This window comes from Epinephelus lanceolatus, chromosome 2 (genome assembly GCF_041903045.1).
Source record: "Epinephelus lanceolatus isolate andai-2023 chromosome 2, ASM4190304v1, whole genome shotgun sequence".
NCBI lineage: Eukaryota > Metazoa > Chordata > Actinopteri > Perciformes > Serranidae > Epinephelus > Epinephelus lanceolatus.
Window position 1 is genome coordinate 50,685,200 of NC_135735.1, and position 18,685 is coordinate 50,703,884.

Consider the following 18,685-nt stretch of genomic DNA (forward strand, 5'->3'; position numbering starts at 1 on the left):
CAGTAAGCTCCAGTATATCCAGAACTCTGCTCACCCACTCTCGTACCCGTGAACTCATTACCCCCGTAAGCTCCACTCCACTTTTTCATCCCTGAATTTGTAAAGCGTCTTTGAGTGCCTTGAAAAGCGCTATTTAAGTACAGTGTATTATCATTGATACTATTACCATGCAAAGTGAAAGTCATATATCAACAATATCAAGAACCAGTGCCTACTTCTCTGGGCCCGAGCTCATCTGAGATGGACTGACACAAAGTGGAAAAGTGTGTTGTGGTGTGACGAGTCCACATTTCAGATTGTTTTGACATATCATGGATGTTCTGTCCTCCAGGCTAAAGGGGAAAAGAACCATTTAGACTGTTACCAGCTAAAAGTTTAGAGAATCAACTGCAAATTCTGACAGCTCCTAGATTACATCGAATTCGTGGTATTCTAATGCTGAACCAAAATCTTACAAGTTTCTACAGGGTAGGTCAACTTGAAAAGCTAGCAGCAATAGCAAACTCTAGTGTAACACTATGAGGGCTAAAAGATAGCAGTGATCAGTCACACAGTCTCTCAGATTGCTTTAGCTTTATGAATAAATTAATTCTCACCACAGTGTACTTGTTTGTAAGTACAGCTGGGGGTCTACTGCTGAAGCAGACTAGTGGTGTGAATGTGAAGACTTTTGGGTAGTCTCAAAATGGAATCAAAGATTTTTGGAGTGAACCAAAAATGTACACTGATATTAATATTGCACAAATATGAATGAATTGTCAATGGTACTACCCCTTGCTACGGGGCTCCATTAATGTAGTAAACTACAATATTAGGCCTCACCAAGGGGCACCATTAATGTAGGGAACAATTCTGGGCATCACACGGAGGCACCATTAATGTTGTAAATTATAATAGTAGGGAATCTACCGGTGATACGGTAAAAGAGGGGATACTATTTGTTCTGATCTTGGCACCAGTGCTATATATTACAAGGTCAGGCCTGCGTTAAGGCTGAAGTCCCAACAAATGGTGCCGCCATGTAAAGCATAGCACTGGTGCCTAGAGTATCTCTATCTCACAAACGCAAGTAGTTGCGCATCAAAAGACACATCTGTTGTTTTGTCCATTTGCAATGAAAACTTTGCACTCTCCTTGACTCTGTTTTAACTGTTTTTTAATATCATTTGCCATGTCATGAATGGCACTGGCTTTTTTTTTTTGCATAAGCACTAACTCGTGTGCATGTGACTGTCAAAAAAACATTCAATAACATCATTCTATCACTGGAAAAGACAATTCAATGTAAATACAATTCCCAGCCCAAAATATGTAATCTTATTTTGAACATTTGAACATAATATATATTTTTCTCCCAAACCATTTGCCGACCACCCACAAATTATCTCGCGACCCCAGTGGGGGCTGGGGGTCGGGACCCCCAGGTTGAGAATTACTGATCTAGGGAACCTATAATCAGCACCCTAAGCCCGTTATAAACACAAAAACATGCTAAGCATGAATACTTGGTGGCAGAGCAGTAAAGTACATGAGGGCCCCACCAGGGGAGCAACCAGGGTCTTGCAAAACTGTAAAAACTCAAGCATGCAAGTTAATGAAACTTTGAGTGTATAAATACACTTAGTGCAACTGAGGCATCACTATGGACATTTTTGTCCAGTAGGGCAAATTTTTGCTCTTCATCTGACCATCAGTTTGGCTGTGTTGGTGCATACGGCACAATTTTTTGTAACAAAGCCTATCTCTTGACTAAGTTTGGAATTCAAATTTCAATTTTTCTAATACATCATTAGAACCTTGTGAAAAAAAATTACTACCCTCTTGAGTCACGAAAAAACTGCTATAAAAATGTAGGAGATTAATATTTTTTTCTGTTTTTTTTCTGCACAAATCTCTTAAACAACTTCAGCTCTGCCCATATCTAACAACCATTCAATCATTTTGAGGATTTTAACCATTTAAATGCCAGTTTGATTACTTGATGTCACTGTTGTTTTTTTATGAAAAAACAAACAAACAAACAAACACAACTTTAGTTATTTTCCATAAAACAAATGTTGGGGGGTGGGGGATTTTTTTTTCCAAATCAGTCTTGGATATGTCAAAGATTAGCCAAAATATTGACTTAAATGCATTTATAGTTTTTTGTGTAGCATCAGATTTAAAATTTACTACCCTCTTAAGTCATTAAAGGGATAGTGCACCCAAAAATGAAAATTCAGCCATTATCTATTGTAAAGTGAGCAAGGGACAGAACCACAGTTGGTTTTGGTGTGTTGGCTGAAAAAAATAAAAAAATAAAAAAACAAAACAAAGGGAACTAGAGTTACCTCCCTACAGTTGCATGCCTATGCACACCAGTCAAGTTTCTCTTACAGTTTATGTCCATGTCTGTGAAAACATGGAGGATTCACATGCATTGTCCCCCGGACAGCACAGAATATCTGTACAATCAGCACAGTTTAGAGTCACCAATTCAGTATCTGACCAAAAGTTTCCCTTTCTGTTCCTGAGATATGACACTGAGTAATGGCCAGAAAAGTGTTTTATGCATAACATTATGATGTCAAAGTGAAGTTCACCTTTGATCTTTTGGATATAAAATGTCATCACATTATTTTATCCTCTTAGATATTTGTGTGAAGTTTTGTCATAATTAGCATATGCATTTTTGAGTTATGGCCAAAAACATATTTTGTGAGCTCAGCTTGACCTGTGACGTTCAACCACAAAATTCTAATACGTTCATTCTGCAGTCCAAGTGGACGTTTGTGTCACATTGAAATAAATTCCCTGAAGGTGTTCTTAAGATATCACGTTCACGAGAGTGAGACAGATGCAAAGTCTCACTGACCATGACCTCTGACCACTGAAATCCCATCAATTCATTGTTGAGTCCAAGTGAATGTTAGTGCCAAGTTTGAAGAAGTTCCCTCAAGCTATTTCTGAGATATTGCGTTCAGAAGAATGCAATGGATGCAAGGTCACAGCTACCTTGACCTTTAGCCCTTGACCACCAAAATCTAATCAATTTATGCTCAAGTACAAGTGACTGAAATTGCCTCAAGGCCTTCTTGACATATCAGGATCACGAGACAGTGAGATGTACAAGGTCACAGTGACCTTGACCTTTGACCACCAAAAACTAATCAGTTCATCCTAAAGTCCAAGTGAATGTTTGTGCCAAATTTGAAGAAATTCCCCTGAGGCATTCTTGAGATATCATGTTCACAAGGATGGGATTGATGTAAGTACGGGTGGACAGACGGACAACCTGCAAACATAATGGGCCTGTCCCATTATGCGCTTGATCACACTTACGCACTTGGACACTTGACGTGCGCGTCCATGTGCTTAGTGTAAGTGCACAAGTGTATCCCATTTCTACGATGACCAAAAGTGCAGTGCGTTTGATTTGTACTTTACCCACACGGTAAGACCGCACCTGAGCGGTATTTGGCCAAGCATAAATCCCACAATGCATCACCAGCTGGTGGAGTTCCGCCAATAAACTAAAGAAGAAGGAGAAGCTGGTGAAGTCTGCCCACTATAGTTCAGTGAGTCTGCCATCATCAGGATTTCAACTGAGATGCCGCCGAAGAAATTTCAATGTAAGAAAAATGTTTTATAAATTTAACTTTATATCATAGTCCTGTTCATATCATAGTGTCATGATGGTACATGTTAGGAAGCTTTGTTAATGTGTCTATGGTGAAGAAATTCACATCAAGCTTTGCCCTGGAATTATTTACTAACCACAGAATTGATCTGAAATAGGGACCACGGAACAAATGTTCCAATTCATCAAGTTAAGAATGGAAAACGATTACCAGTTTACCAGGGTTAAAAATACTGCAGCTGATGGATACAGGTGAGTAGTTCACTCCATCACTTCTTTTTTTCTTTTTAAGATTATTTTTGGGGCTTTTTGCTTTTAATTGACAGGACAGTGTGAAATGGGGAGAGAGAGAGAGTGGGGGGATGACATGCAGCAAAGGGTTGAATGCCAGAATCGAACCTGCAACCGCTGCAGCACATGGGGCGCCGGCACTATCCACTACACTACCGACGGCCCACTCCATCATTTCTTTTGATTGATGTCTTTATTTCGAACATGACAAATATTACAAAACAGTAGTTAACTTATTTAATCCTACCAGTTTATTCACTAATTAATAATCTTTAACTTTCCTTCAGATATCCAACGTAGTGTTATATATGTCAGCATATTAATTGACTTCCTTAAATGCATGTAAACTAATAAATATCATGAACTGTTCATGTACCAACATGAAAATATGTTCATATATCCATATACATACATACATCAGCTCAACATAAATCACAGCTGCAGATCCCTGCTGATTATCCACACCTTTTTTCATCCCTACATGAAAATTATTTCGTTACACCCTTTGATTTTTATGTCGCTTTTACGATGTGGTGCAGACCAGACAGAAGAGTATGAGCTGAAACACTTCATGTGGAGAGGATCATATGCATGAGTTTAATTAATGCGTTGATTAATGAGTTGGCAGCTCTCATATAAGCTAGCTTGTAAGAAAAATAGTGATTCTTTATATTGTTATTATTTTATTTATTGTCACTGATTTATGAGCAAAGATTCTAAATGGGAAACAATTTCAGTTCTTTTCCAAAGACAGCTATACTGCTAAGGTCATTATTGATGTGTAGGCTATACGTGTATGTGCGTGTGTGTTAAGCTTACCGCATGTATTAACATGACATCTCGGTTGTCAGAATGGGCATTTTGCCCTCTTCGCGTACGTCTGCGCCTTAGCATCTGGTGGGGCCAAGCAGAATGCCAAACAATGCCAGCACAATCAGCTGCATTTTCGCGGAGAATAACATCCAATGCGCAATGTAAGGGGCGTTGTCAAGTCTGTCCCAATTTTGTTTAAATATCCCCGTGTACTTGGCCACTTAATACGTGCTTGAACACTATAGGCAAATGTACGTTCCGCTAGGGCTGGACGATTAATCGAATTTTAATCATGATTTCGATTTTGGCTTCTCACAATCATAAAAACATTATAATCGAAGAAAAACAATTAATGTGGCGCATGGCGCGGCGTGTATGTAAGTTCCTGTGCTGGAAAAGCACAGTGAATGCACCTGTGTTACGTGCAGCAGCAGCAAGCGTGTGACGTGTGTGGATCAATAATATGTGGAGTGAGCGATTGAGAACATGGTAGAAAGGCAGCCTTTGGTTGAGAAGAAAGGTAGGACAACTTCAGTGATCTGGAAACACTTTGGCTTCAAGTTGATGGACGTCGAGCAAAAGGAAATTGTTTGCAAAGTTTGTCACGCTGTCGTGTCTACAACACGACCAACTTATAATCGTGTTTATTAATCGTGATTTCAATATCAATCAAAATAATCGTGATTACTATTTTTGCCATTATCGTCCAGCCCTACGTTCCGCATGGCAAAAGGTCACCAAAGTGTGTGCGTGAGACAGCCCCAATGCCTCCGGCCACTGCTATCACAGCACGGAGGCATAAAAAGGAAAACATCCACTTTGGTGCTGACAACTTAGGATTGACGTCTTTCCCTATCGTTTGACAATATGACATATTGTCAAAAGAAAAGAATTGGGTTATTTGATAAACAAACAAATTCCCAGATCAACATTTCCATAACAAATAAAAAAAAAAAAAAAAATACAGAACTTTTGAGACAGCACATGCAATACTGTTGTGAAAGCGCATCTACATATGCTTCATACACACAGCCTCCCACACCAGCTGCAGGCTGCATCTGATTCCTGTTTCAGGCCCTGTGCTCTTCTGACCTTGGCCAGAGGAGTCAACAGCCCATAAATATATTTATTTACACCACATGCCGCATGTTAGTACACACACACATATAGACATATGTAAACACAGACATGTATTAATCCTTTGTCAGTGGTGTAAAAATAACTTTGCTAATGAGTTTCAGCTGGCAAGGCTGAAGGCCTGTTTGGCAAGCACTTCCACGGCTTCTTGGACTGAGTATGGAGCGGTGCCTTGCCTCTTTATTTCTCGGCACTCACTGGACCCTGTCGACGCCTGGCTGGTACCTGTCGTCGGCCCGGATGAGGTTTTCCAGCCCCGCGGCCCCTGCTCTCCTCGTCCCCGCTGGCGCGGGGTGAATCTGCGCAACCTGCGGCCTCTGTGTGTGGCTCCCCGGACAGCTAACACCGTGGACCCGCCGGCTCCTGCCAGGATTGGGCTGGTAAATGCTAGATCACCAGCAAACAAAACGTTCCCGAGGATTGGATTTTCTCTGTGTGACTGAGACGTGGCTGACTGTTGGTGAGTCCAGTGCTTTCACAGAACTTTTACCCGATGATTGCTGCTATTTTAACTCCCTGCGGACGTCGGGTCAAGGAGGAGGAATAGCGACTATTTATAAGAGTCACTATAAATGTAAGCAGCTAGGTAAGATGACATGTGCTGTCTGAGTGCCGCAAATCGTTTCGTTCTGGAAGCGACCTGAGGCGGACCCGGAGCCAGTTTCCTAAAGGTATGGATATACACTATATAGAAATAGCTTATCTTCACACCGATGGTCTCATTTGCTGTTGTAAGTCATGCACAGACAGGCAGACATCAGCAGAAACGAGAGACTTTTGCGTATCCAGTTAAAAGTTCCTTGTAGCGGCTTTAATATTGGACTTTTTTAATTATTGAAGTATTTAGCAACAGAGACTTGTGGTCAGTGGGATTTGAGGATTCTTAAACTAACATCTGTACAGATGTGAAGCCCTGACTGTATCTGACTGATCTTTAATTAAAGCTGTTGTCTTGTATTTTTTTTCCTCTGAAAATATGAACCTTATAGTCAAGGACTGTTTATTTAGCCTGTGTAGTTGAGGGGACAGGTCAAACTGATATGATGCTGATTTACAGGAGAATTCATGTCAAATGGAGGATAAACCATGAATATAAACTACAGATCACCTGTAAAGCATTTTAATAAATTAATCTATCATAATTAAAACGACTGGAGACTGAGAACAAACTGACATATGGGTCTGATCACTTTTTTAATGAATTGACATCATTCCAGACAGGATGTTAGTGTGTCTGTGACTTCCTGCATGGACTGAAGGCTGCTGGAAACTGTCGGGAAACTGTCCGACTTCACCGCGGCTTTTTGTCACCGCCCCCTGCTGCGGCCGCTCTGCTCTCGTCTACTTTCCAGGTGAGGCGCAGTTCATCTCGAACGAGCCTATTAACAAAGTAGCGGAGTGACAGAGTGATACATCCTGTCAGCTGAGGGGTTTCCTATCTGTGCAGGCGAGCACCACAGAACCTCCACGGACTATTACATCCAGACAGTCCCGGTGTTTCCTCCGCAGGCTCCACTTCACTCAGCTTCACTCAGCTGCCCAACAAACCCGCTGCTTCTTCCCACTTTAACCTGAATGACAAACCGGGGCTCGGTGCTCTGGTTGGATCCAAACGGAGAGCCAGGGCTAGCTGGGAAGCTAGCGGAGGCTAACTGGCTGTGCTTCCCCCTGGTCACGCTGCGGCTAACGCTCCGCTAGCCTCACAGCTGCGCCTCGCCAACGAGCCTAACAGCTATCCACCTCAGGGCGCTGTGTTAACGTCATGACTGATGCACTTACATGACCAAAGATTGTCTCTGCCTGAAATACACATTACTCTGCCAGGAAACCAGCTGATACCAGCATCGTTCTCCAGTAACAAAAAATGCATTTTTCGCTGGTAAAAAAATATCTCGCCAGAGTGGCGAGTGGTCTTAAAATTTAGCAGCCAGAGACAAAATCTACCCGTAATTGGCGAGTGGCAAGTGTTAGTTTTGGACCCTGGGTGCCAACAAGGATGGCTTCAGTCTTGGAGCTGTTAAGTTGTAAGAAATTCAGCTTCATCCACGCCTTTATCTCCTCCAGGCAGGTAGTGAGTGAGGCAGATGGCAGGAGTGCAGAGGGGGTGGGATCTGTCTGCAGGTAGAGTTGTGTGTCGTCAGCATAACAATGGAATGATATGCCATGCCTGCTGATAACACGGCCGAGGGGAAACATATAGAGAGTGAAGAGGGTAGGACCCAGCACCGAGCCTTGAGGGACACCACAGGTGACATAATAGACTTGTGATTTTGCCTCTCCCAATGCAACATACTCAGTTCGTCCAGCGAGGTAGGATGTGGACCACTTGTGGACGGTATCAGTTAGGCTGATGGTGGAATGCAGGCGGTGAAGGAGGATGTTGTGGTCCGCAGTGTCAAATGCAGCTGTAAGATCCAGAAGTATTAGGAGGGCTGGGGAGCCAGTGTCCGCTGTCATCAGAAGGTCATTTTTGACCCTGACCAGAGCCATTTCAGTGCTGTGGCCAGGACAGAAACTTACCTATTATGCCTTATTACAATCTACAGATCAATAAAATACCAATTAAAATGGTCCTCATACCCTTCCAAATGCCCAGACAATCTAAATCCAGCAAAAATATTTCATCCAAACACATTATTACATCCATAGATATCCACAAACTGCCATTGCATTATTTCAAATGTTCATATTTTTCTTCTGACTGTACGCAGTAACTCCTGTTTGCATGTAAATATTGGCGAGAGCTTGGTATCAAAATGGCAGCTGGACTCTGACCTTTTGATTGACACCTCACTTGAGTCAATAGAGGATTTCATGTCCTCTCCACAACCTGCAATAGCCAACAGGGCCTATGTTGAAAAGAAAGGCCTGCCTCTCTTCTAAGGCTAAGGGGTAACAGAGTATCCAGTGATTGGCCCGATGGCTTATGGGTCTTGTAGTCAATGACATATCTCTCCTTCTGAGGAGTTTTGAACTGGCATCATAGACTGTTACAAATGTACATAAATGATAAACAAATTGCTCCTCTGTTATCTTGAAGGAATAAAAACAGTCTTTATTATAAGTTTAGTTTGGATAAGCCTTTTAGGTTTATTTTAGGTAAATTTAGGTCAATTTTACTGGAATGATTCTTTGAAATTCTTTTATTAGGATAACACCTTGAGATGTACCATCTCGTTTTCAAGGGGGTCCTGAACAAAATACCACAAAAACATTACACTCATACAGCCAAGATAAACACAACAGAACAAAACAGAAACAAACAACCAAACAAACAACAACAACAACAACAACAACAACAACAACAAAAACACAAAACAAACAACAAAGTCATACAGAGCCTACAATTACAACATAATGAATAACGGAAAATAATGATCATTCAAAAATATAGCCAAGCATTACTGTAAAATGTCAGTGAAATTGAGTGGTTCAGTAAAGAGAGAAGAATGACAAATGAGATAATATTGGAAATGAGATAAAATTGAAAAGGTGTTATAGTCTACATGTACAGTTGGTATGAAAATGAGTTGCCAAGGCATGTTTAAACAGTCTGAAAGATGAAATGGAGCAAATATTTACTGGTAAATTACTCCAGTCAGAAGGTGCTTTAAACATAAAAGCTTTTTTTGATGTGGACTTTGAAACATTAAGTACTGAAAAGAAAAGCTGTACAGTATGTCTTAAGTGGTGAGTGGAGGAGAAAGGAACCAAATGCTGTTTTAAATAAAAAGGATAGTTGAAATGAACACATAGGAAGATAAATTGCAACCAGTGAATCTGTCTTCTTATATGAGGTGTGGGCAAGTCAAGAATTCATACATTGTGCAGTGATGAGTTGTGAATGAGCAGTTAAGAATAAATCTACACAATCTATTACAAACTATAGTAAGAGGAGCAAGAGAGGTATTAGAAGCAATGCAATACACAGAATCAGCATAATCCATTACTGGCAATATAAGTTGAAGAGCAATCTTTTTTCTGTCCATAAGTGGGAAACAGTGACTGGAACAGAAAAGGAGACCAAGACTATAAATAATTTTATGTACAATGTGATTAATATGGTATTTAAAAGAAAGCTCAGAATTAAGGTATAGGCCCAGGTATTTGATGTGTTCAACTTTCTGCAATGTAGTGCCATCCAGACAGGAAATACAACATGAATGTGTTTTGCATTTAGATTTGATGTTCTGTCGAGTGCCAAAAATCATAGTATGTGATTTAGTTTTATTGAGGAGTAACTTATTAACTGCAAGCCAGTGTTGTAAGTTATTAAAATCAGACTGTAAGTCTGCTTCAATCTGTACTATATTTGTATGTGATGTATATACAGTATAACCGTATCATCAGCATAAAGCTGAACAGAACACTTACAAATAGAGGGAAGATCATTAATAAATATGGAGAAAAGAAGTGGACCGAGCGTTGATCCTTGAGGCACACCATACTGTTGAGTTAAAGTGTCAGATTTGTTTCCATTAATAACAACACATTGTTTTCTGTTGTGAAGGTATGAGTTGAACCAGAGTAATGCAGTGTGTGAAAGGCCAATAGAGTGAAGTTTATCCAGAAGAATGTAATGATTAACCAAGTCAAAAGCCTTTGTCAAATCAATGAAAATTGCACCAGTTAGTTCAGAAGTGTTCGAAGCAGTGAGAATATCGTTAGTTAGTTTTAGCAGTGCAGTAATTGTAGAGTGATTTGAACGAAAACCAGACTAAAAAAGGTGACAGGATATTGTTTTCATTAAGACAGCATGACAGTTGATTATAAATTAATTTTTCAAACAGATTTCGTAGCCTCCTGTATTCATCCCAATCAACAGGATTCTTACACTTATGAAATGTGGCCCATGCAGCATCTCTCTGCCTGAAAAGACTAATTAAGTCAGCGCTTACCCAGGGAAGGTGCCTGCCTTTTACTTTGGTAGTTTTCAGAGGAGCATGTTTGTCAATAACTGTATTCAGTTCAGAATGTAAAAAGTCCCACGCATCCTGGACATCTGGTATTAACTGATACCTATCCCAGTTAATTGCAGTTATATCATTAATAAATTGATCTACATTTAGTTTTTTATATTGTCTAATTGTAATTAGTTTGGGAGGTAATTTAGGCAGTTTAATTTTCCATATACAGTACACAATTGCATGGTCACTAAAACAATCAGACATAATTCTTGATTTTAGGAATCTGTTTGGATGAGAGACTAGTATCCAGTCAAGTAGAGACTGACACGTTAATGTAACACGGGTGGGTTCACTGAAGATTCAGATTTCCAAAACTATTTTTATCTTTAGTAGCAGATTTATCAAGCCATTTTTTGTTGAAATCACCTAGTAGTATAATTTTGTTTGTGAATTTAATAGAATTACTGGTAGAGATCATGTTATTTATAGATTCAGCAGGTGCAGACAGAGGTCGATATATATTTCCAATAGTTATATACTTATTCGCATGCAGAGTTATTTTTACAAAAATGCACTCAAAATGCAGGGGTTCAATATCTGGAATAATTAACTCTGAGACCAAATTAGAAGACACATATGTGGATACACCACCTCCTCTTGCACCTCTATCAACCCTACGGTATATAAGACATAATCAGCAAGTTCAATTTCATTGTTAGAAATTTTGTTGTGAGCCAAGTTTCAGATAAAGTAACAACAGCAGGTTTATACTGCTCAACCCATGCTCGAAGCATGTCAGTTTTAGGTAGAAGACTTTTGATGTTTAGATGAATTATTTTCAGACCTTTATCATTTATTTGTCCAATTTGATTTTTAAAGTTTAAGAGAGTAACACCAATGATCATGATCAATGAACATAGTAAAACTGAAAAAGTCAAGGGAAGTAGTTTGTAGGACTCAAAATTACTAAATAAATAGTCATTACAATTAGACACAAAAAACACAACAAAATACATAACAGATTCACACACACAAAGGCAATACAAGACAACAGGAAACAAACACAAGACTAGCCTATTAACCCAGGTCCCCATGCCCAGGTTTTTTTTCTGCTTCAAAGCGAAGACATTAGAGTGGCACAAAACAAAACCTGCATTGACATATTAGGTCAAGTGCCTTTAGCAGGTCATTTTGAAATTATTAAGGGCACTACTTATGACCACATATAGGAAAAATAAATACAAAAAATAGAAAATGCATATTTAATCAAGATAAGACAAACAAACAAAAAAACATCCTTAATAGGAGCAAAACAAGATCTGCCTCCCAAATACAGGGGAGACTTAGTAGAGTCAATACGACTTTTTACGACACTACACTTCCTTTTTACGGCGGCTAGACAGCTTACAGCAAACATTACCAGTAAGCATCAACTTCATACATCAACTTAGATTAGCAGCCAAAATAACAGAGAAGACGTTTTAGATGCGCTTGAATTAAGAAGTCAGTAACCATAATTAACTCATAGTAGAATGGCTGCGGAAATGACGTGGCAGAATAAGAAAAGAAGGAAGAGAAAGGCAAACAACAAAAAAGTTTACTGATCAGTAGGCTATACAGGAGAGTTCATGGAGGAGTTCATGGATGTTATGAAGGCAGCTTCAGCAGCTTTGTGGTCGCTGAAAAGTCGTTTTTCTCCATCAACTACAACACTCAGAGTGCAAGAATAACAAAGGGAATATTCGAGACCGGAGCCTCCGTTTAACTGTGTCGAAGGCTTTACGTTTCCTCGTCAAGTTAGTGCTATAGTCCGGGTAGATGAAGATGTGCCTGCCGATAAAAGTCAGATCTTTTTTTCCATGAGCTAGGTGCAGGATCTTTAATTTATCTTGAAAGTGGAGTAACTTGATCAGGATAGGCCTAGGACTGGGTCTCTCGTTTGAGTGGACTTTGGGACAGGAGTGCGGTGTGCCCTCTCGATAGCCTGCGGTGTGGGAAAGTCGTCTTTGCCCAGGAGTTGAGGGATCAGACCAGCCATAAATCCAAGAATGTCATGGCCCTCTGTGGCCTCTGGTATCCCGAGAAAGTGGAGATTTGCAGATCTGCTCTGATTTTCAAGATCCTCGACCTTATCAACCAGGTATTTATTATCATTTTCAAGTTGTTTGACCCGGGTAGAGAGATCCGTCAGATTGTCCTCATTTACTCCGACACGTTAGTAGCGACAAATGATCCCCTAATGTGGATAGGGATCTCTCCATACTACTCAAGGTGCCAAAGATCGGATCAACTTTAGTGTCAAAGTAAGTCATTAAATCCTGTTTAACTTGATGGATGGTATCGCGCAGAGACTTCATTTGGATTGGATCCATTGTTTGATCAGTTGTTGGCGATTTGATTTCCTTAAAGATATGAAGAGTAAATCTGCCCCTTAGTCAAGCCAGTCACGCGCCTTGTTAGGTTAGTCCTACTAATTTGTTAAATGTAACTTAATATCAAGCAATGCATAGCCACAAGTTTAAGATGAAAAAGGGAAGCAGACCATGACTCAGACCGGCTCACTCCCGCTGCGGCCATCTTCTCATCTGAATGATGAGAGCTTTTAAATCCCTCAAGTTATGAGTTTTGATCAATTTTGGATGAATTTGGCAACTATGGTTTTGAACCACCACACCAAACTAGCGAAAGAAAAGTGTTTTTTTGTTTGTAAAAACAAAGTGGAAATAACTACATTTGACATCCATACCATTAACCCTTTATCATTGTAAAATTACCCAGCAGACTCGTGTGTTTATACTGTATGTTGAGGGGCAATAAGATTATCCTTCAATTAAAACTTGGGAAATGAATATGGGAATGGGAAGTGGGGAACAACATCAACATGTATGTTAAGAAAACATCAACACACACATCCAGTATTGTTGCCACTCACCAGGCAGCGTCCGTTGACACACAGTCCTCCAGGCTCCTTGTCACAGGCTGTGCCATCGAGCACACGACCAAAGTTGTAGTAGAAGTTGTGACCCAGGGCCAAGCAGCTTAGCTCACAGGGGTTAGAGCCTGGCAGGGAAGACCTTTGGTCAGTCACTCACTAGTTTATTATGGGAAAATAGATGAGACACAAGGGCAGAGAGGGAGGTGGCTGAGAAACAGGAACATACAAGTGAAGAGACGGAACTGGGAAATGGTGGCCATTATTTACATTTACTTGGATGATGGGGTTACCTTAAAAAGGAAATGAAACACAGAACAAAATGACTGTGGTTTGTTTGATTTTCACCTTATAGGCAAAAATGACTGATCAAACTTGGTATCCATCTAGATTTGCTGGACAACTAGATTGTATTTCATGTTTTCACCAGCAGGACGCAGCCATCTTTACACAAGCCAGCTGGCGATCTCACTGGGATGGTACATGTCTATTGTCTGCTTACTTGCTAGTAGCTGAGCTAGGCTTGGTAAGGTCAGTACTGTGAAGGAAGTTTTGTTCTTTGATGATTGTTTCGTTCTCTGAAAACATGTTTTTATGGCCAGAGTAGTGCACAAATGAATGAAGTCACATGGCGCCCAACAGGTAGAACACACGTTGCATTGTCAGTGTCCCGGTGGCATTGCAGGTATACATGCCGTTTGACAGAATAATTGAGTTTGGGATTACTTGTATGGATTGGCAAAACTGGGAGAGAAGCCATTGTGGGAAAGGTGAAGAGTAAACACACTTGACTTGTGATCAAAGGTCAAGCTAGCATTATACACAGCCTAATGTTAAAAGCCAATCCTGTTACTGGGGAGGGAGCTATTAGTTTCCAAAAGTCTAGCAAGGAACCTGCAAGATCTTGGTAGTGTCTTCACGCTAAGGATAAAAGTATATTATGTACACCAAGAAGAGGATGGATGCACAAATGCAAAACTGAACACCACCAGCTATCTAACCCAACGCGCACAGGGAAACAGGACAAGTTCAGCTCCAACAGTTCTTCTGATGGTGAGTGATACCGTTCGTGTTTTTTACTGATGCTTTGTGAATGATGTTCATTGTGATATAAGGGGGCTTGTGGACATGACTACTTAGGCTAGCTATGTTTGCTGTGTTGGGACCAGACCTCGTAACAGGCCTCCAATTATAGTATCAAAATCGCTCTTGTAAATAATTAATAATTTTAATAATAATTATTAATTATGCTAAATAACCATTGTGATACTTCGATTGGAGGCCTGTTACTAGGTCAGGTCCCAACAAATGGTGTCCCTTGAGTGAGGCATAGTACCGTTGACATTTATTTATAATTGTGCAATATAAATATCATTGTACATTTTTGGTCCACATCAAAAATTTTTGATTCCACTTACATTACAATTACATTACATTCACACCACTTGTCTGCTACAGCAGTAGACATGTAGCTGTACTTCCAATTGTACATTGTGGTGACAATTCACTTCACCGACTTCCGGCGAGCGGTTGCACAAGATGGCTGCCTAGATTTCAGCTCCTCAGCCTACTGATTACAATTTTGTTCATAAAAACCGTTTGAGTGACTTTTCTCGGACAGCAAGCTATTTTTACGTTGAGTAAGGAGCCACAACGTTTTCATACAGGATAGGCTTCGCCTGATGGTAATTTTGAGATCGGGGAAGGGCGCAATGGCCAAGTTGGAAGCTAAAATGGACACTGTGCTATCGAGGCTAACCAGCGTGGACAGCGTGCTGGGAAAAATAGACGCTCATATTGCTTGTATGGACACCCGTTTGGCTGGTTTTGATGCACGCCTCGACAATCTTCAGGGAGAGGTGTCTGGTATTCGAGCGGACTTTACACTGCAAAAGAAGGAAATTGGCAAAATCAGAAACGAGGTTAGCACACTGCATACTAACGTGGGAGCTAACTCCGGCAAGCTAGCTGAGCATGACACCGGGCAGGCAGCGATGCGCGCTAAGTTAGCAGACATGGAGGACCGGAGTAGACGCTGTAATGTGAGGATTAGTGGATTGCCGGAGGGAACGGAGGGATCTAATGCCATCCAGTTTCTTACTGAAAACCTGCCGAAGTGGTTCCCCTCTCTTAGCAACCTCCAGGGAGAGATTATGAGGGCGCACCGCATGTACAACTGTACCGGGGCTGCAAACGTGACGGGCCGCACTCTGATTTTCTGCTGCCTTCGGTACACAGTCAGACAAGACATCCTCGCAGCTGCAAGAAGGAATCCTCCTGTCATCGATGGTCGGAAACTACACTTTCTACCGGATTACAGCGCTCACACAGTGAGGCGTCGTTTGGCCTTCTCCACGGCCATGGATCAAGCAAGAGCCGGTGGCATTGAGTTCTTCCTGATTTATCCGGCTACCCTCAAAGTCAAATCCAAAGCTGGTGCGGTGGAAGCCTTCCAATCTTCGGGGAAAGCTGAGGAATATATCACGTCGTTGCTGAGAGGACAGGCCCGGGCGGAGGATGGTGATGTGGATAACTAGCTGGTAACTATATCCACAACCAGCTTTAACAGCCACACGTTACTCGGTATATTTTCACTACATCCTTACTCTACAACGCTGCTTGTTTGTTGACAAGTTGCTAACCATGGGAGAGCTACAAGCTAACTTAATCCTGGCTGCTAATGCTATGTCGGCTTCCTTCCTTCACTGACATTACGAAGCATGTTAACTGGCTCATGGTTATTGATATGCGGACAGTTTTCTTGGATTTAAAGTCTCAAAGGATCCATTGGATACATTTTATTTTATTCTGTTTGTCTCATTCACTGACTGATTTACTGCAGACTTATAGCCCACTGCCCGGATTGCACTCTTTATTTTTCCCTATGGATGTGAGACTGGGATGCTCTCTCTCCCTCTGTTTTCGTTCATTTTATTAAGTCAACATGCGGGGACTGGACTGATATATTCGGTTTTGGTAAAGAAGATTACAGCTGTTGTTTTTGTTTATTTTATTAAGTCAACATGGGGACTGGACTGATATAGTCGGATTTTGGTAAGTAAGATTGCAGCTGTTGTTTTTGTTTATTTTATTAAGTCAACATGCTGGGGCCGGACTGTTATGTTCGGATCTTGGTATGGAAGATTACTGCTGTTGTTTTCTTTTCTTATTTGCCTATTATATTTACTCAACGGTTTACTGTGTTAAGTATTGGGTTGGGTTCTGCTCTTTCGCGGCCCTATGTTTGTACCAATCGCGGATCATCATAAAAACGTTTGTTTTCTTTATTGTTTTGTATGTGTTAATATTATGTTTTTGGGTGTATTGGTTTTGTTATTGGGGTTATGGTGCCACCTTGGGGTTTTTAGGAATATTGGGAGGGATGTGTCTTTTTATATTTCAGGGAATATGCACAGAAATGTATGTTGTTTGATATGAGGAGATCCTATCTATACCTACTATCAACCACTTTATCTAGATCAGTGAGCAGTATTTGGAGTATAATGCAATTTAATGGGTGAATTATCAATCCTGGTGTGGAATTGTGATGGTTTGAATATACCTCACAAACGAACGAGTGTCTTAACTCTGCTGAAACGAAGGAGAATAGACATAGCTTTACTTCAGGAAACGCACCTGTTAAAAAAGGACTCAGCTCGCATGGCCAACAGATTTTATCACACCATAGCAGCTTCTTCAGCAGATTCAAAAAGCAGAGGAGTAGCCATCGTTTGTAAGTGTAATTTGAAAATTAAAGTTTTGGACACATGGGCAGACAATAATGGGAGGATGACAATTGCTAAAGTAGAAATGTTTGGGAGAAAGGTAGCTATTATCTCAGCCTATACCCCCATCAAATTTGATAAAGAATTTTATAGTGCACTCACTCAAGAAATGCTGCAACTGACTGAATATTTGTTTATTGTTGGTGCTGATGTGAATGCTGTCTGGCAGGCATCTGAGAGGTCTACTGCGACTGCTAATAAGGACCAGGAGCTAGCGACTGCAGCCTTGCAGGCCTGGGTGAAGAGTTTAGGATTGATGGATGTCTGGTGTACTTTTAATCCTACATTGACAGATTTCAGCTTTTTCTCAGCCAGGCACAAAACCTCTTCGAGGATAGATTTTCTTTTCTCTTCACCTCAGCTGTTTCAAAATATTAATAATGTTACTCTTCTTCCTATGGCACTTTCAGATCATAAAGGGGTCCTCAGCAATGTCTTAATTGGTAGTTTATCTAAAAAAGCACCTAGATGGCGCTTCACTCCTCATTGTTGGGAAATGAAGATTATAAATCACAGTTTAACGTTCAATTACAGGATTTTTTAGACATTAATGTGGGCTCAGTGGAAGATCCCAGAGTTCTTTGGAACGCTGTTAAGGGATTTATCAGGAGTAATGCCACTTTATTTTCTTCGAATATGCGCAAAGCTAGAGCTGCTACATTACAAAACTTAGAGACAGACTTTGCTAGATTGGATTCGCTATTGCAAACAAATTATTCCAGACAGATTGAAATACAACGTGACATTATTAAGAAGGAAATAAATAACATTCTTAAACAACAGTCTGAGTTCCTGATACACAGGACTAGACAACAATATTATTTTCAAGGTTCGAGGCCCAGCCATCTTTTGGCTTCTAGAATCAGAACCAATGAATCTTTTACAGATATTCCATCCATTAGGTTGTGTACGGGTAATGTCACAACTGATCCTAAACAAATAAATGAAACCTTCAGAACCTTTTATTCTAACTTATATCAGTCGGAGATTCGAGTGGATAGTGATAGGTGTGCTAATTTTCTTGATCAGATAGACCTTCCAAGGCTTTTAGAGGATGATGCTGCAAATCTGGATGCTCCGATTTCCTTGGAAGAACTGAAGGGGGCAGCACTTGCTATGCAAAGGAATAAATCTCCAGGTTTCGATGGGATACCTCCCGAGCTTTATGTCACATTTTGGGACAAACTTGGCCCACTAATGT

General features: G+C 40.6%; 1 protein-coding gene across 1 annotated transcript in view; it reads right to left on the bottom strand.

The window, feature by feature from the left end:
• The window catches only part of adamtsl5 (ADAMTS like 5), a 153,579-nt gene that overhangs the window by 54,782 nt on the left and 80,112 nt on the right, over positions 1-18,685 (bottom strand). Inside the window, exon 6 of the mRNA XM_033622239.2 lies at positions 13,700-13,827. Within this exon, the coding sequence (XP_033478130.1) occupies positions 13,700-13,827 (128 nt within the window). The remainder of the gene's footprint in view (positions 1-13,699; positions 13,828-18,685) is intronic.